The following is an 18947-nucleotide window of genomic DNA, read 5'->3' on the forward strand; positions in this document are numbered from 1 at the left end:
TATTAACTTTCCAAAACAAGTCATAAGAACTTCCGTTAACAATATATTTTTATCAATTACCTTTTAGGTGCATCGTTGAACTAGGCTTGAAGAGAGAGAGAGAGAGCGTGATATGGCTCTTGTCCCGTTAGTAGCAAAAACTCTCGCAAAGTAGAATCACATATAAAATGCTTAAAAGAACGAAGGCAATGTTCGGAGATCTTGCAGCCCAGGATCTCTCTATTACACTCCTTTCTTTATGCATTCTTAATTCAGATCCCAATTCCAGATCCTGCTAACTCAGATCTCTTCCCTTCACCTTTTCTTCTTTTTACTCAATTTTTCCCTTTCAACTTTCCCGAGAAAATATCAATTTTCTCTCCGCCTATTCCTTCTTCCCTCGCAATTTCCACGGCTTCGATTCACAATGGCTCTGAACATCAACAATCGAACATCAATTCTCGCTCTTCGCCTCTTCCTTCTCATCTGCCTCTTCTTCAACCTGTTGATGAGCTTCGCTCAGGTCGGTTCTTCTTCGTTCTTCGCGTTTTCATGCACGAATCGCGGCCATAACGTGTTTGATTTGTTTGTGTAGGATTCTCTCGTTCAGAACGTGAAGGAAGATTCTGGTGGATCTGTAGATCTCGGTCGTCGCGGCAAAGTGAGCTTTTCTGTTTTTTCTATCGTTATTTGTCGTTTCATTCGGTTCGATTGAATTGTTGAGAAAACTGAATAAAAAACGTGGAAACTGGAAATGAATGTCTGCGATTGAGTCACGTTATCGGTGCTTTGTGTGAACAGATTGCATTGAATGATATAGAGAATGAGTCGGTCATTTCTCTTGGCTTGGACTCCTCAGGTCCTGGACTCTTCGATGCTTTTTTTGCCAGTCTATCAATGATCCTTGTCAGTGAGGTTAGTTTAACAACACTACCCTGTGCTCACGTTCTTTGCTAGATTTTAACTATCTATTTATCGCTCGTGTGATGTCAATCATTTTTTCTGGATCCAACTTGGATTGCAAGAGCAAGAATTTTTGTATTTTTTTTGTTTTTATCACGATGAATAGATTTGTGAACAAAGGTTGAGTTGCAAGCGGTGAATCCCTTGTAAAAGTTTTGAAAACATGGCGAGAATGTATTGTGAGAGTAAGCGAAATTGATTGAATGAGTGAAAGTGTGTGATTAGAAGCTAATGTGCGGCTTATATAGGCTAGAGGACGTAACCAATTAATTACTAATTGATATGATAACTCAGCAAACTAGCTCAGACTAATATTTTACTAATGGTATCCCAGCCGATAGTATTGTTACAAATAGGAGCAATCAAGTCATTAAGAATGCTTGTTTTGTATGATATCTCTCTTTTTATGTTCAGGTTATGCAATTTAACTGATATTTTCCATGCTAGATTGGGGATGAGACGTTTATAATAGCAGCTCTTATGGCTATGCGTCACCCTAAGTCAATTGTCTTGTCTGGTGCGCTCAGTGCCCTGATTATAATGACGGTAAGTGGAACAGTAGTCGATTTTTAGTTTTAATATTTCTGCTTTCTTGTTATCGTCATGGGATGTTTTTTCATGGGGTTGTGATGGAATGGTTCCTGCAACTACAGAGCACTTTTTCTGGGTGCTCTAACTTTTCTTGTCAGTTTTATTGGGATTAAAGTTGTTGTACATGTCAATTAGGTCCTTTCTACTGGGCTGGGCAGGATTGTGCCAAATTTGATTTCAAGGAAGCATACTAATAGTGCTGCTACAGGTATAATTTCTGAGTTTTATACTTATCACTGAGCAGATTTGCATATAATTTGTGAAATATACAAAAAAGCAGGCTAAAAAGTAATTATTTTGATTACAAATATTGAATCTACACTCTGCACCTGCTATAGAAGTTGTGGTAATTAGCATTGTTCTGATGTTTTAGAGATGTAATGATGTGACATGTGAGCTTGGCTGATGCTGTTTAATTCCATGTACTATTCTAAGTATTAGATGGCTGGGTTTCTTTCATTCCATTTGTGCCTAGCCTTTGGGGTTTACTCTTATTCTTTTTTGTGTTTAATATGAAGAATTATTATGGATTTGGCTTCATTGGCTGCTTATTTGTGTTTGTTCTGAATGGTCATGTCTTTTGCTTGTATAAAGTCTATGAGAATTTTTTATAGCAATGGAAAGCCATGTGCCAGGATATGTAAATGTTATTGACATGGGCATTGAAATTAGTTTAGTTTTATAAGTCAAAATTGTGTGCTACTCGCCTACTCCACAAATTGTGAGCCATTTGTTTTTGTATTGCCATGTATGCCTTGATTATTTAGTTGTGTCCAAATTTATATTCATTTTATCATGTTTATAAATAGGTTTTACTTTCATTTACAAGTTCAATTTTTGTGTAAGATAAAGCCAACCCTTTTTTTTTTTTTTTGGTCAAATGCAGTTCTTTATGCTTTCTTTGGGTTAAGGTTGCTGTACATTGCATGGAGATCCGATCCAAAATCCTCACAGAAGAAAGAAATGGAAGAAGTATGGTTTTAATGACTCTTCATAGTAAAATACAAATGACGGCCTTTAAAGATGTTAAAATATGTTTTTCATTTTTAATTGCAGTTTCCCTCCCCTTGGCATAGGGAGAGAAGCTCAATTGTTTACCCTTGCAGGCTGCATGGATTTTATAGTTGATGTATTAGGTGGTTCAACCTTTTTGAGGAAAAAAAAAAAAAACCTGTCTGGGTCAAATTTGGTACATGCTAAGAATTTTATTCTTGTTAACTAGGTTGAAGAAAAACTTGAAGGTGGACAAGGGAAAACTTCATTTAGACGCTTCTTTTCAAGATTTTGTACACCAATATTTTTGGAGGCAAGTACAACTATTGCATCATTTTTTCGACTGAGACAATAAGCACTTCTGTAATACTATTTTATTTTTATGCAGTCTTTTATTTTAACATTCCTTGCCGAGTGGGGTGATCGTAGCCAGATTGCAACAATTGCAGTAAGAAAACTAATCTCCTGTTGTTTTTTTTGTACATTATCTGCTTTCATGAATGATTTCATGTCTTCCATCTGTAGTTTTATGTCAGCAGCATCAGTTTTTTTTCTGTATTTTTCGTATGTCTTTGATTTTTCATGGCATCCACTTTCATTCCGCAGCTGGCGACACACAAAAATGCACTGGGAGTAGCAGTTGGGGCCACTATAGGACACACCATCTGTACCTCATTGGCAGTGGTGGGAGGAAGCATGCTGGCATCTAAGATTTCCCAACGCTCAGTGGCCACTGTTGGTGGCTTGCTCTTCCTCGGCTTTTCCTTATCTTCATACTTCTACCCTCCTCTATGATAATATATATGCTAGATTAATCTGATTCGTAATGGCTTGTGGTCTTTCTATCTTGGTTTTTTCATATAATTGTCTTTATTGTAGAATTTGTTGTACTTACTCCTTAGGAAAGCTCAATACTAACTGGAACTTGAGATTTTGAATCCCATTCTTTTTTGTAAAATATTTTGCGTTTTCATCTCCTCCGATCACAACATAGATAGCCATTCATTATGTTGGAAAGGCAAAATTATCGGCCTTCTGTCGCGGTTTGTTTACAATTGGCCTTTGTGGGTACATAGTAAACTTTGAGCTTGAGATTGATTGACACGCTCCAAATTTTGGATTTCTGATTTTGATTTTCGATTAGTGGTTTTGGTATTGTCAGGGGATCCTGTCTTTTATTGTGCCCTCAAAATCTCCTTTTCTGTAAGTTACGTGTTACTGTTTTCAGGGCCTGGGTTTCTTTTTATGGGTGCTATGCTAGTGTTTACCACAATAATGAAGAGAATGGCTTGATAATAAGCAACACACATATTAGATCTTTGAATTATGCATTTTGATATACAAGGGCTGTATGTGTGCGCGCGCGAAAGGTTTTGACATAAACTAATATATAACTTGAAATTGACTGTGATTAAATTTAATTAATATTCTAAAAATTAAAAGGATCGAAAATGATAAATTGTTGGATATAAGAAATTGTTTGAGTCAAATTTAATATATAAGGATTGACGGAAGAGGGTACACAATTAGTATATTGTGTCAAAATATACAAACTTTGTTGGTTCTTGGGTGAGACGAAACGTGCATCGGTGAATTTTTACACTTCGAAAAATTAGTCTGATAATTGATTGAGAGTTACTCTAGGTGTTTTTTAAAAAATCAATGCACAACGTACTTGTGTAAATAATTCTAATAATAGTATACCTAAAATAAATATTTTGAACTAAAAATTTTTTTTGCCCCTAGATTAAGTATTATTCCCTCACCTTAAAATTATGTATCATAAAAATATTATTAAGATATAAAGTTTTGTATTAGTGAGTTAGTAATACAATCAAATGATGACATATAAGTGAGAAGGTCTTGAATTTTAAAAAGTTTAAAATATTTTAGACAAGCAAATCATTCAAATTTAAGCTTAATTATTCTTTTTCTTTTATCAGTGGAGCTCGTGTATTTATCTTAATATTTTATTAGAGTTAATATTTTAAAAAAATGTTTAAAACAATTTTTTTAAAGAGCTAAATATATATATATATATATATATATATATATATATATATTCATACACAAATCCAAACAATAAAATTTTTTTCAAGGTTTAAATACTTTGCTTGAAATTTTTACAGGTTTAAAGTTTGATCATTATTTTTTATATCAACTTTGTTTTATCTATCATCTTTGTCTTTTGTTAATTTTTCTCATTCTCTCACTTAAATTCCATTAATTACATAATGAAGATATCCTTGTCAAAGTATAACAACATTTTATATTTATTAATTTTTTAATTTGTGTGTACTAACTTTAAGCGACTATAGTTTCGAAATAGAGGGAGTAATTCTAACTCTATCGTTTATCAGCGTTAAATTCTCAATCTCTAAATCATATGATCCAGCCTAACATGATGCTATTGCTGAAACTTAATGAACCAGCTAAACAAAGGCCTATGATTTGGTGGCTACACTCATTTTTATGGGTTATCGTGGCCTTGGGTCTTATTCTTGGAAATACGTCAACCATGTCTCCCTAGTTTCAGTTACTAATTGTCACATTGCTCACTCTCGTTGGCGTCACTCGTGTTCTTTACTTCATTCCACCACATTCCAACCATTGGGTGTTCTTCATGTCAACTCCATCAAGAATGGCTCTCTTCAAACTATGAGCTTGGCTAACTATCTTTTGACTCTGTATGTTAAATCCAACAACGTGAGCCATGCCCAGAAGCTGTTTGATGAAATTCTCCACAAAAACACTCAGACATGGACCATCCTTATATCGGGTTTTGCCAGAGCTGGCTCTTCAGTGGTGGTCTTTAACCTTTTTAGGGAAATGCAGGCAAAGGGTGCATGTCCAAATCAGTATACCTTGTCCATTGTCTTTAAGTGTTGTTCAGCTAGCAACAATCTTCAATTGGGTAAGGGGATCCACGCGTGGATGATCAGGAATGGAGTTGATGGGGATGTTGTGCTGCGGAACTCTATTCTTGACCTGTACTTGAAATGCAAGGCTTTTGATTATGCAGAAAGGTTTTTTGAGTTGATAGATGAGCGAGATATTGTGTCGTGGAATATAATGATTGGTGCATATCTGCGTGTAGGAGACGTGGAGAAATCTCTTGACATGTTCAAGAAATTGCCTTACAAAGATGTTGTGAGTTGGAATACGATCATAGATGGGCTGATGCAATGTGGCTATGAAACATGTGCATTGGAACAACTCTATTGTATGGTGGAATATGGGACTGAGTTTTCTACAGTCACTTTCTCCATTGCTCTTATTGTGGCTTCCTCTCTATCACTTATGGAGCTTGGGAGACAACTTCATGGGCTGGTCTTGAAACTTGGTTTTGATGGTGATGATTTTATTAGGAGCTCACTTGTAGAAATGTATTGCAAATGCGGGAGAATGGATAAGGCATCTAAAATTCTCAAAGATGTACCCCTGGATTCTCTGAGAAAAGGGAATGCTGGAGTTACTTGCAAGGAACCAAAGGCAGGAATAGTTTCATGGAGTTCAATGGTTTCTGGTTATGTTTGGAATGGAAAGTATGAAGATGGTTTGAAAACTTTCAGGTTAATGGTTCGTGAACTGGTTGTGGTGGATATTCGAACTATTACAACCATTATTTCTGCTTGTGCTAATGCTGGGATTTTGGAATTTGGAAGGCAGATGCATGCCTACATTCAGAAAATTGGGCATAGAATAGATACTTATGTTGGCTCTTCCTTAATTGATATGTATTCTAAATCTGGTAGCTTGGATGATGCTTGGGTGATTTTCAGACAAATCAATGAACCAAATGTTGTCTTGTGGACTTCAATGATATCTGGCTGTGCACTACATGGCCAAGGAAGGAAGGCAATTAGTCTTTTTGAAGAAATGTTGAATCAGGGTGTTATACCAAATGAGGTTACTTTCGTAGGTGTTTTAAATGCATGTAGCCATGTAGGGCTGCTTGAAGAAGGCTGTAAATATTTTAGAATGATGAAAGATGCATATTGCATTAATCCTGGAGTTGAGCACTGCACTTCTATGGTTGATCTTTATGGTCGAGCGGGTCATTTAATTGAGACAAAGAACTTCATCTTTGAAAACGGTATCTCTCACTTGACTTCTGTGTGGAAATCATTTTTATCATCTTGTCGACTTCATAAGAATGTTGAGATGGGGAAGTGGGTTTCTGAAATGCTACTTCAAGTTGCACCATCTGATCCAGGAGCCTATATTTTGCTATCAAATATGTATGCTTCTAACTGTAGATGGGACGAGGCTGCCAGGGTAAGGAATTTAATGCATCAAAGAGGAGTCAAGAAGCAGCCTGGTCAATCTTGGATTCAACTAAAGGATCAAATCCACACTTTTGTCATGGGAGATAGGTCTCACCCTCAAGACAGGGAGATATATTCATATCTGAACACTTTAATTGGAAGGTTGAAGGAAATTGGATATTCCCTTGATGCGAAACTGGTCATGCAGGATGTTGAAGAAGAACAAGGGGAAGTATTTATTAGTCATCACAGTGAAAAGCTTGCTGTTGTCTTTGGCATCATCCACACTGCCACTAGGACCCCAATTCGAATTATGAAGAACCTCCGCATTTGTACCGATTGTCATAACTTCATTAAGTATGCTTCTCAGCTTCTAGAGCGTGAAATAATTGTGAGGGATATTCATAGGTTCCATCATTTTAAGCATGGTAGTTGCACTTGTGAAGATTATTGGTGACAAAAAATAAAGCATTAAGTTGCAAAACCTACCTGTAGTCTTGATGTTCTGAAACCACTTGTTATAACTTCATTTTATGGTATATGCATCTTAGCTTATCAAGTTACCAGTCCTTCTGAAACTTCTGGCAGTGGAGTAAAAATGGTAGCAGGGAATCTTCTTAGTGATCGGTTCCAGGTTACATTAAATACACGGTTCATATTTCCTACATTTTTAACTTTATTCTAAGATCCTAAATTCTTACAATGATTTTGTTATCAGTTGTTAGGCTGTTGAAGCATTTTAATCTGAACATCATCTATGATGTATCAACCCCTGTATGCCTATACAAATCATCAATGAAGTAGAGAATCAGATCAAAGTGATATTCGGACCCTCAGTCTCAAAACATAAATGCTAAGTTTGGATGAAATCGAAAATGAGTAAAAAGAAAATAACTAGAAAAGAAAATGGTGAAAAAGAAATAGATGAGAAATGGATTCAGATCCTCTCATGTTGTGGCGGGAACATGACTCTCATGTTCAAATTCGCTTAAGCAAATTTTGAACGGCTTAAGCGAATTCAAAATAGTTTAAGCGAATTATGCCAAAAAATAAATAAATTATGTAGAAACTAATAGCATGTTATCAAAAGATAAAATTTTACAAAATTTATTATCAAAGTTAATTCTACTCATCTAGAAACATTTAATTGTAACAGCAAAATATGAATAAAAACTTCATTTTATTCCATTCCATTAATGGTACACAATTATTCACAATGAAATTTACCAAAAAAAATTCATCAATACATAGACAAGTAAAAAATAAAAGAAGTTGAGGCATTCTATCTCATTCCATTCATATCAAATATCATCCAAGAATAAATGGAAAAGGATATAGAATGTCTCAACTTCTTCGTTATTTTCATCCTCTCTCATTTATTCTCGGATAATATTTGATATAAATGAAATGAAATAAGATGTCTCGGCTTCTTTTATTTTTGACTTGTCTATGTATTAATGAATTTTTTTTGATAAATTTCATTGTGAATAATTGTATACCATTAATGAAATGGAATAAAATGAAGCTTTTATTCATGTTTTGCTGTTACAGTTAAATGTTTCTGGATGAGTAGAATTAACTTTGATAATAAATTTTATATAAATTTTATCCTTTGATAACATGCTGTTAGTTTCTACATAATTTATCTTTTTTTTGCATAATTCGCTTAAGCTATTTTGAATTCGCTTAAGCCGTTCAAAATTCGCTTAAGCGAATTTGAACATGAGGGTCATGTTCCCGCTACAACATGAGAGGATCCGAATCTCTTATTTGGATGAATAAAAAATAGAGTAGAAAATAAAAAGTAGTTTATATATTATATATATAACAAAAAGAAGATTTTTATGATAACAATAAAAAATTTATTTTAACAAAAAATATAATTTTTAATATAATTTTTTTCTTAATTTTGTAATTTTTAAATATTTTGTGTTATTTTAAAAATTACTTTCAATAAAATATAAAAATTAAAAAAAAAAACACACAATCTTTCCCACCCAAAATCTCATTATTTTGTGCGAGAAAAGTTAGTGGTGGACTCCAGAAAAAATATTATCTTTTACTCATATAACATAAAATATCCCAACAATGAAAACTTTCCTTTCCTACACTTTTTCATCCTGCTTAATCTTGTTCACCAAACCAGACAAAGCAAAAATGGTTAATGCTTTATAAACAATTTTGTTGTGATAAAGAAATGTTTTTTTGTATTTTGCACTCAAAATGGACTGGATCACCATGGACCAAGCAAACCAGGACTGGCAAGTTGGAGTTCCTTATTCCTCCTTTTTTGTTGGTGACCTAAAACAACTCAGCCTTTTTACTCCACCTAAAATTAGAAATAAAAATAAAAAGTGATATAATTGAAAAATGATTAAAAATGGAAGTGGCAAAGGTTACAGGAAAATAGAGGGAACTTTACAAAGCAAGTTTGAAAAAAAAAAGTGTAAAAGTGTTTTTAATTCACATGGCTTCTCATGGCTCTGGTCATCTTTGTTAGATAAAAAATTGTGGAATTTCCTCAGACCTCAATCACTCCGCCTTATATGTCAAAAACTGACAAAAGATAAAGCATTGGTTGCAATGGGTTCAATGTGCAAAGGTAGTATTATTGATGTACCATTCAGACGAATATGATGCTCTTGATTGTCTTGCTCCAGAATCAACTTTTGGTTGACAAGAATTTGATTAGAAGTTTTTTCCTGGAATAAAGTTTACAGTGGAGGATAAGTGAGAACTTGCAGGACACTTATAAATGACCTTTTAATGGAAGTCCATGAGCAGGAACCAGAACCTTAGACCTTTTTTGCCTGCATTGTTCAATCCAACATGTTAAGCAACCCTCATTGCCTATTTGATTGAAATGTTAAGCTTTTAGATTTGCCTATTCTGTCTTGTGTTTGTATATTCTGACAGAACCTCAACTACCCATTTTGAATCTTGATACTCAAGGTCGTGCACAACAACGAAGCTCTAGCACAAGTTCTTAGATATCTAGGTTCTGATTTTGTAGCTTCTATTAGATTTCTCATACCGTCCCGGTGTTCTAAGCCAATAGCACTTCAATTATTCCTTGCACTATTCTCATGTTCTCTCTAATCATGCAAAAGCACAGTGAGTGCAGACTTTTTCTTGGATTAATAGTACTTTAAATTGGAATTACTTTAATGCTCTATGGCTTAACAATTTATCGTGCACTAGTAACATGCACCATCAAGTTCTTAACAATAGAAAACCTTGAATATTGCTCCATTCCATAAAAGTGGCAAGTTCAGGCAGAACTGACAGGAAGATTTGTCGAATTCAGGGCATTGAATTGAAGCAAATGAAAAATGTAGTGGTTAGTATTACAATTAATAATTTCAAACCGATGTAACACCACTAGTATTTTTTTTCAAAAAATCATATATCTTCCGATTATACCAGCTTATAAATCTCCATACTCGCAAGAAAAAGTGACGTGTGTCATCTAAAATTATTAATTAACATTCATATTTTAACTGTTTCTCTCAAGACACACTTCAATTTCATATGGGCAAGAGGATTTGTAGGCTGAAATAGTAGAAGGATACAGTACTTTTCTTTCTTTCTTTTTTTCTCATGTTTTGGATGCCAAAGAAATAAATGATATGGGTAATTCGTTTTACCAATTTATGGATTTGCATGTTTTAACTTCTCTGCTAATCAACATTACAACTTACGGGAAAAAGGCAATGTAGAAAAGGACAACTTGATCATGCATTATTATTTAAGTTGTTGTGGTCGTTATAGGTAAGACACAGCTTAAGAATCACTTGATACTTTTAGCTTCCTATAGGCTAAGTTAATTCTCATAGTTATATGCACCAATAATAGACTAAAAGAACTTGGTTGGGATAGAAATAAGATTAGCATTATTTTGAGTGAATTACTTTACAGGGACAGTTTGCTCTTTGTGAAATACAAGTATAATCATAATGAATATAGATTTGTTAAAACTATAAGTGTTGCGTTGGCATTCGAATTCACAACAGTGAGTGACGTTACACAATATAACTTGTTGAATTGTTTTACCTTCATTCATCTATCGATTCATGTTATTGAATGCGTCAAAATTTGACCACATGAAATGAGTCAATGGCTTTATTAAAAACAAAGGGAAAGAATAAAGGTGGAAATGAGCCAAACTTTACCTTCAATAGTTCATGTCTGTTTTCTAAATTTAAGACTAAAGTTTAACTTATTTATTTGACGTAAACTTTTAAATGTCACTTAAAATTTTATTTTGAAGTAAAATTTTCTTGTCCGTATACTGAACCTATTTGAAGGTTTATTTTATAGCAAATCAATTTAAATATTGACAAATCATTTATTAAAAAAATATTAATTGACCAAAATTCTTAGTTAAGACAATGAACACAAACTTTTAATTCAATAAACTAAGTATATATTTTAAAATATTACAGTGATAATAATATTGTTATTATTATTTTTTATCTATTTACTTAATTAAGTTACATTATTGTGTTTAAAAGACTTTGTTAATATTTTTAATAAAATGGAGGTTCAAAAATATTTAGAACTAACTAAATTAATAAATAGGGTTTACCAGTCTTATGTGAGTTAAGCCATCACTTATTTCCATTCTTAAGTAAAAGTTGATTAAGGCTTTATTAACATACTAAGCATCAGTTATTGAACACACATCAAATTCAGTAAGTAATGTAACGGAAGGAAGACAACTCAACCTGCCTTCAACAAACCCATTTTCGATTCTTACAATCAATGATGTCTTTCTTCTTTGTATTCAAGAAATATAAGATTTGGAGATTCATTGGGAAGTTCGCTTGGGATGCACTACTTCTAGTTCGAGTCCAAAACAAGTAAACAAAAAGAACATGGATAAGGGCTTTTATTTTATTTTTATAAGAAAAATTGTATACCATAAAGTATAAATTAACCAACTGAAAAACATAGATGAAGTGGGAAAAGAAAAAAGAAAAAGATATCATTGATGACGTATTGTAGAAGAGAGGTAAGTGAAGGAAAGGAGACTATGGGGAGCACTTGAAGGAGAAAATTATGATGTGATCTAATATTTCATTCATAGGGTTTGATTTCGCTTTAGTCACTCACTACTCAACCAACTTTTTCTTGGTGATGTTCGTTAGAGACACATAAAGTGAATTGATCGATGGATTTGATAGTACTATACATTGCATTATAATATATATTATGATAAACAAAGTCTAAACATTAACATATATACATATCCTAATCTTGCGTATGCGTGTATGTCCCTTTCACTTACCAAACGGATTTATTAAGAAGATGTGGCTTGACTTTCTATACGTAATAATAACATTCTCCTTAACAGATTGAATTTAAGGGAAAGCCAGTGAGTACCATTGTGTTGTGTCTCATTATTATTATATTATAACAACTATGCTAGTAGCTATATATTGTACTTGTCAAATCTAAATTCAAAGGTTGCATTGCTCAATAGATCATTTAGAAAGAATGAGACAAAGAATGGAAAGGCTTGTCATTCTTCCTTTCTCTGCTGGTTGTATCTCTGAGGCCAGTGTTGCTGTAGGTGTTCCACAGCCAAGAAGATCAAAACAAGACACCAACACACCAGCTGCTGCAATAAGTCTCTCTCTCTCTCTCTCTCGATTTGATATGTCAATTACAAACAATTATATTTACATGCACTTCTATTCCACAGTTCATATACTACTTTTTTCTTTTGTTAGATAAATAAAATTAAGGCAATTCACTTTCCACACAAGTTCTCTCTTTTTTTTGTCCAAACAAATATAAGTATAAGAAAACGTATAAACCTTTTCCCAGTTGGCATCATCTTCTTTATCTATTTATTTGGGTTTGTGTATAGACTTTGATTTATTGATATTTACCATGTATAAATCCTAACAAATTTATATATTTGATAAATTTTATTATTTCAATCATTGGATGTGATATTATTGTGATAATTATAATTAATAAAGTTCAAATAATTCAATATATATATATATATATATATATATATAAGTTAATAGTAAAATTTTATTTATACTTTAAATAATATATAATTCGTTAAAATGAAATGATACAACAAAAATTATTTATTATTTAATGAATTGTGCACAATTTTATAAATTTAATCTAACTCTCGAGAGTTTCTAATCCACCACGTTTGAAGTAATGAATTTTTTTTTAACGTACTTAAGTATAAATATGTTCGCACAAATGCTAATATTGCTAACTTTCGTTTAATTTGTATTAATAACTATATGATATGATACAAGTGTAGAAAGATCTAAAAGCGTCGAAGATTCAGAGATTTTGTCCGATGAAAACATGAAGAACTCGTTAAGGCTCATTGACGTTACTTCAAAGCCTAACCTATCCATTGCCTTCAATAGGCTGTTCAAGGGTATCAAGAATTTTTCTCAATTGTTTGGTAAGTGTGTATGTCTTGAGTCTAACATGAATAAAATAAAAATTCAATATAAATCATTAAACTCTTTCATTTTATAGATTAGTCATTTAGGTTATGTTATGATTAAGGCATAGTAACACAACATGTGATCTATTCAATATGATGATTTAAGTTTCATTTTATTGTGATAAATGTTTATAGTGGAGAAAGATGAGTTTGAAGAAGTGGAAATAGACATGGAAATAGGGTGTCCAACAGATGTTCAACATGTGACACACATTGGTTGGGATGGCATTGCAACTTCTGCTGACCCCATTAGAGGATGGGATGCTCTCATACCTCCTGAGTTGATCTCTCTATCCTCTCAATCTTTGCAACAACACGAGGCCTCTACTTTGGAACCAAAACATGAAACATCATCTCCTGTGAAGCCTTCTCCTAATTAATTCAACGTTTTATCTTATACTATGATGTATGTGAAACTAGAAATGTGCAAGCACGATTTGATATATTGTTGAGGACATATAAATATATATTATGGTGGTGAGTTGCATTTACAATATTGTTAGTATGATTAAATTTCTATGTAAATGTATAATTAAACCGAGATGGGTATCTCTCAGTTTGTAATCATCCTAGCACATATACTTCTCTCAGTCTCTCTTCACATCATGTTTTATACTTTATATATATATATATAATGTTAAATCGCTTGCCAAAAGGGAAAAAGAGAGTAAATAACACCCTTATTCAAAGAGTTTAAAGAAAAGTTAGCGTAAGAAAAGTGATGTAGATCAACCATTAAATTCATTCTAATTTGCTCTGCCTGTTAGGTTTGTGTTTAAAAATTATTTATAATCATGATAATTATAAGTTACGTTTCAACATAAAATATAAAACTTAAAGCAAATAAATAGATTCACGTTTAAATATAACCAATCTAATACGCTACAATACTTTGTTTGATCAAGCATTTGAAAATCTGTTGCTCAAATCTCTATGAAACTAAAAATGCTTTTTTTTCTCACAAGTAAACCCCATTTAGATGGTAGTAATTAGTAAATGCTAACACAGCAGGCTATATATAAATACGAAATTGAGTTTATTTTTTAAAATTAATTTATTTAAAGTTCTCTCGCAAAGTTTTAAAAGAAAAAATTATAATAATTAGTCTCAAATAAACTAATATAATATGCTATGCTACTTGAAGAAGTTGAATGAATATTGTTTGGACACAAGGCACACTTTCGTTATCCATGCATGCTAATTCATGAAATGTAGTTAACAAATTATCTACTTAAAGATGGAACAGGGGAGAGAAATTAACATTGTAACATGGTAAGAGTCATAAAATACAGCATGTACATCCATCTCTATTGCATAAACAAGCATCCATTGGTTGTTCATTCATTGAGAATGAATAGTAATACAAAGCAAGAAAGTTAACTAGTTCACTTAACGTAGTATGGAAGGTCCAAGACATAAAGGAGGAAGTAAGCCCAAATAACACCCGAAATGCCTCCAAAGAAGAACCCACCGGTGAACTTGGCCCAACCATCAGCAGTTTGGAGCTGATCGGGCTCCTTCTTGCGGCCCGTTAAGGTGAGGGATGGAGCAGTGGATGGATCTCCTTCGTTGAATGATGCAATCCCATAGATTGTGAGGCAAATGCTAAGGATCGCTATAAGCCCACCAGCTGCTAGAGAGCCCGCAGCACCGTGGTATTCTGTGTTCCTAAGAGGCCCGGCTTTCACAAATGGGCCCACAAGCAGGTACCCATGGGCCAAACCCACCTCAACCCCTCTTAGCAGTGGGTTCACTGCGGTTCTATATGCAGGAAGGTTGGATAGGAACCATGCAACCAATGGGCTTGATGTAATTGGAGTTTCAAGGCTTCCAATGAATGGGTCACCGTTGATTGGCTGAATCACTTGAAAGGTTGGCTGCCAGTGCAAGTGAAGTGCCATAGTGCAATAACAAATAATTCATTAATGGCCTCTAACTGAATATTGATACATGATTTGTTTCACTATCTTATACTATGTATACATATATACATTAAAAAAAAAAAAACTTTGATTTATGTAAGTTGCATATGTGACAACATATTCATAATCAAAATTATATTGTGAAAGACTAATAATATATTGCCAAAATCTACATTAACATTACTAGGCAAAGAGAAAAAATGGGCATTCATATTCATAGTACATTGGTTAGAATATAAAATTGGACATAATAGAAATAACTTGGCAAAGAGAGTAATGAAGATGTAACATATATTGGAGGAAGGAGAATACCTTCTCTGATTGGATGGCCTTAACAGAGAACCTAAATTGTCTTCTAGAAGGCAAGAGTTGGAGTGGTGAAGAGTTAGAGAGACCCTTGGGAGTGACCAGAGGCCTAGTGAAGGTTGACTTGAGTTGGCTGGCCATAGGAGAAGCAGCTGCCATGGTCTTGAGATTTTGTTAATTTCAGAAAACAGAGTGGCTGAAATGAGAGACCCCAGTGGCTAAGTAGTTCCATGGTTCAATGGAAGATCAAGGTTGTGGCTGTTGAAGCCCCTCTTATCTCATTGGCTGATATGCATATCAAAACCTTATCCCTTATCCAAAATACAACCTTCCCATATTCATTTGATATTTTGGTCTCTTTCTGAACTCTCTTGGGTCGGGCTAAGCCCATTTATGCAGGCCCATCTGATGCTTCAGCGCATCTATATGTTGGGCTTTGGCCTTATTCCTCTTTCCCGACCTTCATGTCCTCTAATGCTATTATCCTTTATGACTTGTGAGATTGGAAATTCAGGCCCTTTTTTAAAAGAGAAAACAAAAAATCAATTACAATCTTAAATACGGTATAAGAAATAATTTTAAATTTATAAAAAATTAAATTATATTTTAAAAAAATTAACTTAACTAAAAAATATATACGTGTTTCTTTTGAAGTGAAGTATTTTTAATGATAATTTATCAGTCTTTTCCTGATATTTTTTTATATTTAAACATTTAATCATACTATTTGATGACAAAGAATATATTTTTATTTTAAATACATGTAATATTTAAAAGGAAAATAATAACTTTAGATACGTTGATGAAAGATTAAAAGTTAACAAATACAGTTAATGTATATTTTTTAAATTTTTAATAAAAAAAATATTTTAAGATTCTGAATAACATTTTAAAAAAACATATGCTTGAGTATAAAATTTAGTTAAGTACTTATTTAATACTTTTCTCAAATAACAATTTATGTCATAAATTTAATAATAAAATTTATTTAAAAAACTAAAAAATAATTTTAAAATATAGTTTATTTTTAAAAATTACATATAAACTCTTTATGCCAAAAAACAAAAAGCCCGTTTTGGTGGGTAAAATAATGTAAAATGGCCATTATCTAGGGGCTGCTGAAGTCAAGGGGATGCTGGCAGTCAAAAGCGTTGATGTGATGATATATGTCATATAATTCTAATACTTTGTCCTTTTTTTGGTCAAATTCTAATACTTGCTCCATACTCCATACTTTTCCCACTATAAATATAAAAAAAAAAAAACTTCTATTTTTAATCTTTTGAATCATTTTAAAATACTTTATATTTTGTTTCTGTGTGTTTGCTTCTTTATGAATTCCATCTTTTCTCTTGGCTGCTTTCATTTGAACAATAAGACAATTTTAATGAAATCAGTATCATTGCCACACTATCTTGACCCTCCAAATTAATTCTTTTGACTGTAAAGCTTTATGCATGGGCAATTAGGTCATCACTGCCCACAATATTCTTCCTTTATTTTCAAAATCATTCAAAAAACAATGTTATATTTTTAATAAAAAAATATCATCAGCTTTTATGGAAGTTGTTAAAATTGTAGCCAATTTGAATGTTTAATGATATTTTAATCAAGTCTAATCATCATAATATTATATTATAAGTTTGTGAGAAAAAGATACATATCTAAAATTTGACATAGTAACTTATGTATATATACAAATTAAATTCAGATTAACTAACATAAATTTCTTTTAATTAGACTAGTTGATGTATGTGTTTAGTGATTAAACATTTTTAATTTGATTTTATGTTTAAATATTAAAAAATATCATTTATAATAGTTCAATCTAACTTAAATAAATTTAGTTCATATAAAAAAAAAACCTTTAATTTAGACCCAACAAATATTTAAAAAAGTTAAAATTTATGAAAATAATTGCTCAAACAAAATTCCATGGGAAGAGAAGGTTCCAAGATTTTCAACGAAAAGGATTGAAGAGCATAAGTGGAAGACCAAAGTCACCAATTTAAGAAGACAAGTCCAATTTTCTTTTAGATAAAATATTGAAAGAAACTGATTAACAAACTCCACTGATCGTGGCTCGTGAATCAATCATAATCTTTGTAAATATACTCTTATTGTTTAATAATCAATAATATAAGCAGAGAATAATTTTTAGAATTTAATTTGAAAATATTATCAGAAAAATTATTTAAAAAATGATATGATTCCTTTTTTAGTTCACAATTACGACAATGTTTTGAGTTAGATGAACTGATTCTTTAAACCAATAATACAAATATATAACTTAAAAATTGAATGCAAATGAAATAAGGATAATATAAATATAACAAAATAATAGAAGATAAACAAAGAAGAGATGTGCTTAATCATTTATCTTGATTCATCCATAAAGTAAATTTTTAAAATAAAATTCAATATTATCTTTTCACTAATATAATAAGAATCCTCTTATATTTAAGTTATAATAATATAACTCTCTCAAAAATTAGAGAAAAAGCTTTTAATAATTAGAGAAACAAAAATATAAAAAAATATTAATATATGTTTGTAATTAATTATAATTATAATTTTGTTGAGATTCTTATTATTATATTTATTTGTTTGGCAGCAAAGGTTAAAACTCCTTCCCTATATCTTACCGAGTCACGGTAAAATCAACTATTTTTTATAAATTATTTCAATTTTAACTTAAGATAAGAAATAATTTTTGCATTTTTTAAAAATATTTATAAATGAAAAAAGGTTTAGCACTTTTACAAATATACTAATTATAAGAGCATTATAATAATACATAATAAATACACTATAAATGATCAAACATGCATACTTAATGTTAAACACAACTTAATGAGTACTTTTTAAAAAATTAAACACAAATCTTTAAACTTTCTTGCCCAACAAACACAACTACAAGAGATGAGTATTATTATTTTTTCTTACAAATTAGCACAAAAAAGAAAAAACACTATACACAAAAAGAAACTTTACTATAAATTAACAATTTGTTTCTAAAAGTCACCTACAATTTCCACACCATGCTAGAATCAAAGCCCTTAATTAACCTTGTGAGTATCCAGCAACTAAATGCATTAAAAAAAACTCTATGAATTTAATGACTTGGAGGAAAGAAACAGCTAACTAAGATTCAATGCATCATAAAGTAAAGTTTCTTTATGTAATTGTAAGTGTTATCCATAATCAATGGCCATGATCATGAAGCATTATTCAATGCAAAACAAATAGGTAGTCTTTGTCAATTTGTGATTTGTGGTGGATAATTTGTATCCAAATGATGAAAATAAGTTGAGTTGACCAAAAAGGTAAATTTTATTTTTAAATTTAAGAATTAGATTTAATCTATTTATTTAACAAAAATTACTTTTTAAGGTTTATTCCAAAAATATATTTTGTATATCGACAAAATGTATT

The 18947-nt window shown here is 31.8% G+C and overlaps 4 protein-coding genes across 4 annotated transcripts; 3 read left to right on the forward strand and 1 right to left on the reverse strand.

Moving 5' to 3' along the window:
- Window positions 1-61: 61 nt before the first annotated feature.
- LOC113861032 (GDT1-like protein 3) lies at window positions 62-3635 on the forward strand. The gene is made up of 9 exons (XM_027493632.1): window positions 62-502; window positions 575-640; window positions 781-894; window positions 1390-1488; window positions 1669-1741; window positions 2420-2505; window positions 2756-2839; window positions 2915-2974; window positions 3133-3635. The coding sequence occupies exons 1-9, from the start codon at window positions 407-409 to the stop codon at window positions 3319-3321; spliced, it is 867 nt and encodes a 288-aa protein (XP_027349433.1). The 5' UTR covers window positions 62-406; the 3' UTR covers window positions 3322-3635.
- Window positions 3636-4998: 1363 nt separating this feature from the next.
- On the forward strand, window positions 4999-7603 carry LOC113862496 (putative pentatricopeptide repeat-containing protein At3g23330). The gene has a single exon (XM_027495579.1). It carries the CDS (start codon window positions 4999-5001, stop codon window positions 7249-7251), a length of 2253 nt encoding a protein of 750 aa, XP_027351380.1. The 3' UTR covers window positions 7252-7603.
- Window positions 7604-12236: 4633 nt separating this feature from the next.
- On the forward strand, window positions 12237-13694 carry LOC113861035 (CRIB domain-containing protein RIC4). The gene is made up of 3 exons (XM_027493634.1): window positions 12237-12426; window positions 13090-13239; window positions 13420-13694. The coding sequence occupies exons 1-3, from the start codon at window positions 12294-12296 to the stop codon at window positions 13662-13664; spliced, it is 528 nt and encodes a 175-aa protein (XP_027349435.1). The 5' UTR covers window positions 12237-12293; the 3' UTR covers window positions 13665-13694.
- Window positions 13695-14557: 863 nt separating this feature from the next.
- On the reverse strand, window positions 14558-15769 carry LOC113861034 (photosystem I reaction center subunit XI, chloroplastic). Its single transcript, XM_027493633.1, has 2 exons — window positions 15519-15769; window positions 14558-15161 (listed from the first exon to the last, which is right to left on the reverse strand). Exons 1-2 carry the CDS (start codon window positions 15669-15671, stop codon window positions 14670-14672), a joined length of 645 nt encoding a protein of 214 aa, XP_027349434.1. The 5' UTR covers window positions 15672-15769; the 3' UTR covers window positions 14558-14669.
- Between the last annotated feature and the right edge of the window lie 3178 nt (window positions 15770-18947).

Source organism: Abrus precatorius, unplaced genomic scaffold, assembly GCF_003935025.1.
Source record: "Abrus precatorius isolate BTA unplaced genomic scaffold, Abrus_2018 Scaffold3, whole genome shotgun sequence".
NCBI classification, from domain to species: domain Eukaryota; kingdom Viridiplantae; phylum Streptophyta; class Magnoliopsida; order Fabales; family Fabaceae; genus Abrus; species Abrus precatorius.

What these genes read in the sequence shown, in the direction of transcription:
- LOC113862496 (XM_027495579.1), top strand. Translation starts at nt 4,999, where the DNA reads ATGGGTTATCGTGGCCTTGGGTCTTATTCTTGGAAATACGTCAACCAT.
- LOC113861035 (XM_027493634.1), top strand. Translation starts at nt 12,294, where the DNA reads ATGAGACAAAGAATGGAAAGGCTTGTCATTCTTCCTTTCTCTGCTGGT. An exon ending in CACACCAGCTGCTGCAATAA is followed by an intron (nt 12,427 to 13,089) that starts GTCTCTCTCTCT and finishes ATACAAGTGTAG; the next exon opens with AAAGATCTAAAAGCGTCGAA. An exon ending in GAATTTTTCTCAATTGTTTG is followed by an intron (nt 13,240 to 13,419) that starts GTAAGTGTGTAT and finishes AAATGTTTATAG; the next exon opens with TGGAGAAAGATGAGTTTGAA.
- LOC113861032 (XM_027493632.1), top strand. Translation starts at nt 407, where the DNA reads ATGGCTCTGAACATCAACAATCGAACATCAATTCTCGCTCTTCGCCTC. An exon ending in ATCTCGGTCGTCGCGGCAAA is followed by an intron (nt 641 to 780) that starts GTGAGCTTTTCT and finishes TTGTGTGAACAG; the next exon opens with ATTGCATTGAATGATATAGA. An exon ending in CAATGATCCTTGTCAGTGAG is followed by an intron (nt 895 to 1,389) that starts GTTAGTTTAACA and finishes TTTCCATGCTAG; the next exon opens with ATTGGGGATGAGACGTTTAT.
- LOC113861034 (XM_027493633.1), bottom strand. Translation starts at nt 15,671, where the DNA reads ATGGCAGCTGCTTCTCCTATGGCCAGCCAACTCAAGTCAACCTTCACT. An exon ending in AGGCCATCCAATCAGAGAAG is followed by an intron (nt 15,162 to 15,518) that starts GTATTCTCCTTC and finishes TTGCACTGGCAG; the next exon opens with CCAACCTTTCAAGTGATTCA.